The sequence below is a fragment of the Frankliniella occidentalis genome, unplaced genomic scaffold (assembly GCF_000697945.3).
Source record: "Frankliniella occidentalis isolate FOCC.00 unplaced genomic scaffold, Focc_3.1 Scaffold88, whole genome shotgun sequence".
In the NCBI taxonomy this organism is placed as follows: domain Eukaryota; kingdom Metazoa; phylum Arthropoda; class Insecta; order Thysanoptera; family Thripidae; genus Frankliniella; species Frankliniella occidentalis.
The window spans coordinates 437546-444037 of record NW_026267217.1 but is presented as its reverse complement, the minus strand read 5'-3'; the positions used below and the strand labels follow the sequence as shown (position 1 = coordinate 444037).

At 47.7% G+C, this 6492-nt stretch overlaps 2 protein-coding genes across 2 annotated transcripts in view; both read right to left on the bottom strand.

Moving 5' to 3' along the window:
* Nucleotides 1-4: 4 nt before the first annotated feature.
* Nucleotides 5-2311, bottom strand: LOC113209821 (polycystin-2-like). Its single transcript, XM_052269278.1, has 2 exons — nt 844-2311; nt 5-716 (listed from the first exon to the last, which is right to left on the bottom strand). Exons 1-2 carry the CDS (start codon nt 1935-1937, stop codon nt 5-7), a joined length of 1806 nt encoding a protein of 601 aa, XP_052125238.1. The 5' UTR covers nt 1938-2311.
* A 334-nt stretch (nt 2312-2645) lies between these two features.
* The window catches only part of LOC113209832 (calexcitin-2), a gene marked incomplete in the record, with an annotated part of 119770 nt that continues 115923 nt past the window's right edge, over nt 2646-6492 (bottom strand). Inside the window, 2 exon segments of the mRNA XM_052269307.1 lie at nt 2646-4584; nt 4754-4851. Coding sequence (XP_052125267.1) covers nt 4468-4584; nt 4754-4851 — 215 coding nt within the window.

The window sequence follows — 6492 nt, the reverse complement described above, 5'->3', positions numbered from 1 at the left end:
GCTTTTAAGCTCGCATTAATTTTCCAACCTGATCTAAAAAGAGCTCTTTTTTCTTGATGGCTTGAAGCACACTATTGTTAATAGTTTTTGTCCTTGACTTCAACTTAAGGTAATGCTGCACTCCAACATTCTGGTGGACAACTCTCTGAAACACAATGTCCGCAACCTCCCTATCATTATCAACAGTATACCGGGAAAAGAAGGTATCAACTTCTAGTTCAGAGAATCCACTTCTCTTCATGAGTTCCGTAATCTTATCGCTATTATTCATTGCCTTGGGTTTTGATGGAGTCTTTGGCTCGAACTTACTTGATATGAGATAAAGACAGTGCTTCATGAAAGGACGATATTCTGACTTACGTGTCACCTTTACATTACTTGAAACAACAGAGTATGTGGCATTAATAATTGCAAGAAACATGTTCAAAAGTAAAAAGACTACAAACATAACAAAGCTGACAATGTAAATAGGACCAATAAGGCAAAGAATTTTTGTGATTTCTTGGTAGTGGAATTCACCCATCATTATTCGTAGCAAAGTGAAAGACGACTCTGCAATACTTCTGTATGATTCATCAAAATTACCAAAGAGAAGTGTGCCCAGCTGGGCATATGCTAGGAGTATGATAAAGAATAGGAAGGCAAAACTGATCATATCTTTCATGCAGTACATTATTGTGGTGTAAATATGTTGAATAGTATCAAAATGGAGGAACCTGAAAACAAATTAATAGCAACTCAGCATTTATTCCTCACTGATTTCGCTCATTGAAACCAACAAATTGTACCTGAGGTTTGATTAATTTTAAGAGCTAAGGGCTGAAAACCACACATACCACATACCTATAAAGTTTGAAGCAACTGCAGAATAGTGTGACTGCAGTGATTCTGTCAGCAGTGAGATGAATGTATTTCAGATGTTGGTAGTCTGGTAGTTCCTGTATCCCTCGTAATGCATCTCTTTGCAAAATTGAGAGGCAGATGACATAGCGGTATATGAGTACCCAAACACTCGACCAGGATAAAGCCAAGTTTAGTGAGTCAATCCAGTTATCCAGTTTTCTCCAGAAGTTAAGTTTGAAATATATTATATCACAAATTAATTCGATTGAATAGTATATGCAAAATACTGCAAACAGTATTTCACATGCCATAACTCTGTGGTCATACTCATCATTGTAACGAATAAGTTTAACAGTTGAAAATAGATAAGAAGGTGTGATGCCTCCTGAGGGAGGCAGCTCAAATAAAATTTGACAAACACAAAACAAATTAATGTTTATGTTGTAGACAGTAAAATCAATAAAGATTGCTCTTGTTTGTTCATCAATCCAATTATTTTCCTCATAGTAAGATAGTTGGTCAGCATCAATCAATGAAAAGTAGTAGCCTGCTGAATTATAGTAGGAAATCAGTCCTCTAAACCAGATGTTGCCCATTTTGTCAGGAGAATTGTAAACCCAAGATGTGTCATTTGCCAAATTAAAAGAACTTTTATCTTCATTTTCACTGGAAAATTTTCCAAAACATCCAGTAGCTGCAACAGGTACAATACAGTCCTCTTCAACTACTCGAACTTGTCTAACACGTGGTGGTCGAAGCAAATATGTTTCGTTCTTGGTGCCAATTTGGCCCCAAAATGGATGATCTTGAAGCGTTACTATGAAACGTTTATTCATGTAACACCATAGCTCATCAACAGATGAAACATTGAAAATATTTGTCCGTTCTTCCTCACAGAAGTAAGGTTGGTGAATAAAACTGTTTGCAATTGCATTATTCAGATGAAATGAGTTTTGAGAATAGACTCCAAAAGTAAAAACCGCCAGCAGAGTCATAAACACCAAGTAAATTAAAAGGTCTCTGATTTCCATAAATGAAGCTCCTTCTGAGCTTTGATCAGCTGCTATCTTAAAAGTCATTTTGCCACAAGGCATGTAATGCAGAAATCTGTGCCTGCTCAAAGTGCAACAGCATGGTAGTCATGGGTTTTTCACAATATAAATTTAAAACAAACATTTACAACTTACATAATGGTATTATCAGCCTCTTGTTGCTCTAGGGAAATCATTTGGTGTATCTTTGTGTGTAACAATTGAGAAACTGTTGCATTGTTGCTGCGCTCTTGACACCCAGAGGAGCTAGCTACTCTGCCGTCATTTACTATTGTTTTGTTGACTAGAAACTATAAAGTGCAAATATTTGCTTGAGAATTTTTGAATTCTGAAGAGACGACGACGGCGTGGTCATCGTCTCGACGCCGCCCCCCACGGCCTCGGGGAGGTGGGCTCGCCGAAGTGGTGGTCTCCGGGGCCGATTCATGGGACGCGGGGCGGAGGCGGAGCGCCTGGGCGGTAGGCCGCCGCTGCGCACGGCTGCGCGCTGTGCCCGGGCGTTGCCTACCCACCAGGCGCCCCGCTCGCCGCGCCGCTACCCCGCTCCACGGCGGCGCTACTCTCGCCACAGCGCAGGCTTACCCTTCCCCCCTCGGACTCCGAGAGCCATCAGTTTCAGGATCACTACTGGAACGCTGGGGGACCTGCACCACGTAGACCACGAAGGACTGCATGGAAAACCTGGTCCGAGCGGCCTTTAATGATTGCGAAACGATGGGCGATGGGTAAGAAGAATAAAAGTAAACGGTCGCCGTTGTTGAGCCATTTTTTATTCGTCATAAAACTGACAGAATAAACCGCAGAAAAGGACAGATCTCTAAACGGTTCACTGTTACTCCAAACTACTATGTCGATACAACATCAAATCGAGATCGGAATAACGTTTTAAGGTATACACTCCCTAATGTTTACCTACTACACTACAAAGTTTGTCTAAGGAAATAGAAGACATAGGGATTAGAATACACAATATACTCTTTGAAGTGTAAAGAGACACGAAAAGATGACGTATATAATCTATAGTAGTTCTAGAAGTTATGCATGCTTACTCGAGCATTTATATTTTAATCAAAGGGGTTGCCGGATTGTTTTCGAGGAATTATTAAGCTGAATGAAAAAGAGCACGCTCCGAGGTTCACGTTTTACATTTAAGGGTGCAATAATTTTAAAGCATAAATGTTTATTTGTTCATCTGAAGTTTCAGTCTGTTTTTCTCGGAGACTTGTTGGACGTTGCGAGCGTTTTCTGAAGTTTCGGCTAAAACCATTGGTTCTTTTAAAGTCAAAGGCGTAAAATGTCAGAAATCGCAATGCGAAAAATATATATTGGCGGGCATTTATTTCCTTTTCTCAATTAAGTGAATATTTTTGAAGAAGTCTGCACCTTTGAGGCCCAAGCCAGCTTTCAAACAGCAGAGAGCGGCAGGTGTATTTGTTTCACCCCTGCACGCCAAAGGAACTCACGGAACTCGCTCACCGCCGCACCTCACAAAACGTCAGCACATCAGTGTGGAGGGTCTTAGCTTTAACTAAAAGTTAACAATTTGTTACCGTTCTTCCCAGCGCACCATGCCCTGCATTCACCAGCCCCCCTCTAGGATAAAACCCCAACAACCACTCCGAACTGCTGTCTTTCACCCCCCACAGAAGCAACACACAAAGCCTCCGGTTCAAACTCTGACATCAATCACATTCCATGTTAAAACCGCTCCGGTTGCCGACTTTTTGTGTGTGTCTTGAGAGAACACTCGAGTACACACGCACACACACACACAAACAAGAGAGACATCGATCAAGCATCCGAATTGAAACAACCCGGACATCTCTACGTGCGGATGCAACCGGGCGACTGGAAGGAACAGTGTGCCACAACAGAAAACGCATTGCAATTTTTGGCATTTTTAAAATTCAACAAACAACTTCCCACTAGTTTTCTCTTTGTTTAAAGCTATCACTGTGTTCCTCCGATCAAACTCAAGAGCGGCGATCATCACTGCACTTCCGGCGGAAAGCAGATCCCAGTGAGAAATGACGTGTCGAAACGAAATCGAAACGATCAACGATGTTGCCTCATAACGATATGTCGTTTTGAAATCATTCCGACGTTCATTTCTCACCATGGGAATGGCAGGCTTCACGGGGGGAGCGCTCCGCTGCGCACTAATCCAAAGCAGAGCTTCACTTGCAAGTGCGAGAGAAAACGTTCACTCCCTCAGCGGTAGGCGACAGAACGACGCCCACCGGAGATACCTTGCGGGACTCTACGAAGCGTGAAATCGTCTCACGTTTCGTACAGCATAGAGGAGGCTTTGTGTGTGACTCATTCTACGCAGACTCTTAGCGTGAAATATATTTCTACCATTCTGTGACCCCCCCCCCTTTTTTTGAACAAGAGCACGACATCATTGGTGTATTACGCCGTGTGCGAGCCCATAGCCACGCCCCGTTTGGTGTAGCAAACCCTGCAGCTGTCTCAAACGCATAGCGTTGTCCCCGGCAGTGTGGTGGTGGCCGCCGCTGTCGAGTTTGCAGCGCGCCGCTCCGCCCCGGCCCCGCCGCGAGCGCGCGCTGGCCTAGACGATGATGGGCTTGCCGAAGATGCAGTTGCCACCGGCGCTGGGGTCCTCCGACACGAAGTACTCCTTCCAGAGCTCGGCGAACACGTCCTTGGTCACCAGCACAGAGTTGTTCTGGAGGAAGACGAGGAGGATCAGAGAATGGCCATTTTAAAAAACAAATTAATGAATAACATAATTTGTGTGGATTTTTTAAATGACAAATTGTGCGAAATTGTGAAAATTTGATGTATGTGCGACCGAGATAAATGTATCCCTTAGGTAATAACGTTTTTCCACTGACCTGCGAGAAGCGCTGGAAGGCCTGCTCGCACTCGGCTTTGGTGGCGCCGAAGCAGGTGCACACCTGGGTGAACTCTTCCACGTCGATGCTCCCGTCCCCTGCACAAGGACACAAACGAGCCATCATTTACTGCAGACCCCGAGGTAGGACACACCCGGGAAACAGTAGTTTGCATCCTCATTATACCGGGACGTTAGACAGACGTTGAACGCTTTTCGCTTAGTAAGTAAGTCAGAAAACTGATTAGGTATTTTTAGTTGTAAAGGACTAGCTTCGGGATCATCCAGTACATCCGCCATGCGCCGTTACAAACTTGACATAGGTTGAGCCTCTGCTGCAGCCTCCGCAAGCTCTCGGAGCGCCTGGCGGATAGGCAACATCTCGCCTGCAGTGCACGCGTGTATTGCGGGCTGGCCTACCCCGAGTCTCGCAGGCGCCTAGCCCCAGTAATTATATCGAACTAATCTGAGAGGAAAAGGACACATACTTTCTGGACGATTCCCTTTCGTGCCGAACGCGGGGCGGGGCGGGGTGAGGCGGGGCGGGGTGAGGCAGGGCGGGGTGTGGCGGGGTGGGGTGGGGTGAGGCGGGGCGTGGCGTGGTGTGGTGGGCTCACAAGCCGCATTGTTATTTCGCACTCGCACAGCACCTCCGTTATTTCAATAGAGCCGCTCGGCCGGTGTGGGGTCCTGGGACGGGCTTAACTCCAGCCCGCCCAATCACGTCTGTCTGTCTGTCTGTCTGTCTGTCTGTCTGTCTGTCTGTCTGTCTGTCTGTCTGTCTGTCTGTCTGTCCGTCCGTCCTTCCTGAGCGCCACTAGAACGACCCTGTTGTGCACCGGGCGTACGCCCGAGCAGGGCCTGGGCAGACTGTGTGTCAGGCTGTCCGGCGAGAGGTCAGCGGTGACTGGAGGGGAGGGGGGAAGTGGGGAAGCGGAGAGGGGGCGGAGAAGGGTGGGCAGAGGGGGTCGAAGCTCTCGAAGCGTGCGCGGAGAAACGAACCGGCGCGCCCGGGGGGACACAATGGAGTTGATGCAACTCGGTAAATAAGTAATGCGCAAGGAGGGGTATGAAATGGTCGAGGCCGGGCGGGCGGGGGAGGGAAAGGTTTGCAGCCGCCGGGCCAGGGCCGGCCAGGCCAGGGCTGTAAGACGGCTGCCGACTGTCCCACGGGTCTGCCGCGCGCACCGCCAGCCCGGACCACGGGAGCGGACCGCCGGGGCGGAGCAGACACACGGCCGCACGAGCCGCGTCGTGTTCCACTCGGAGGCCGCCGTGGAGGCGGAGGAGGTGATCCGGAGGCCATGACAAATGCGTCGCAGCCCCCGGAGGGAACATTTGTCACTTCCACACATCAACACGCTATTATCGCCCTTGCACTTTGTTATTTATGCTCGGGGCAGCTCTGGAGTAAAACAAGAGCGGTAGCGTTTTAGTTTAACACCCGAGATGAGGGTGTTCCCCATGTGCGGGTAAAATTACACCCGCCGGTGAACTGACTTCGAGATAACGTTAGTACGACCCTGTGAATCCTGTGATCATCATCCGATAACTCAATTCGCGAACTCCGCAGCCCCTAAAACAACACTACGTAATTTATTGCGTACGATTTTCTGGCTCAACCATGGTTTATGCTTTTAGGCACCGTTACCGATGTGCTGGGCTGCATGTCTGGCCCACCCTCTTGCCCACCCTCTGGCCCACCCTATCTGGATCACCCTCGGGCCCACCCTCTGGCCC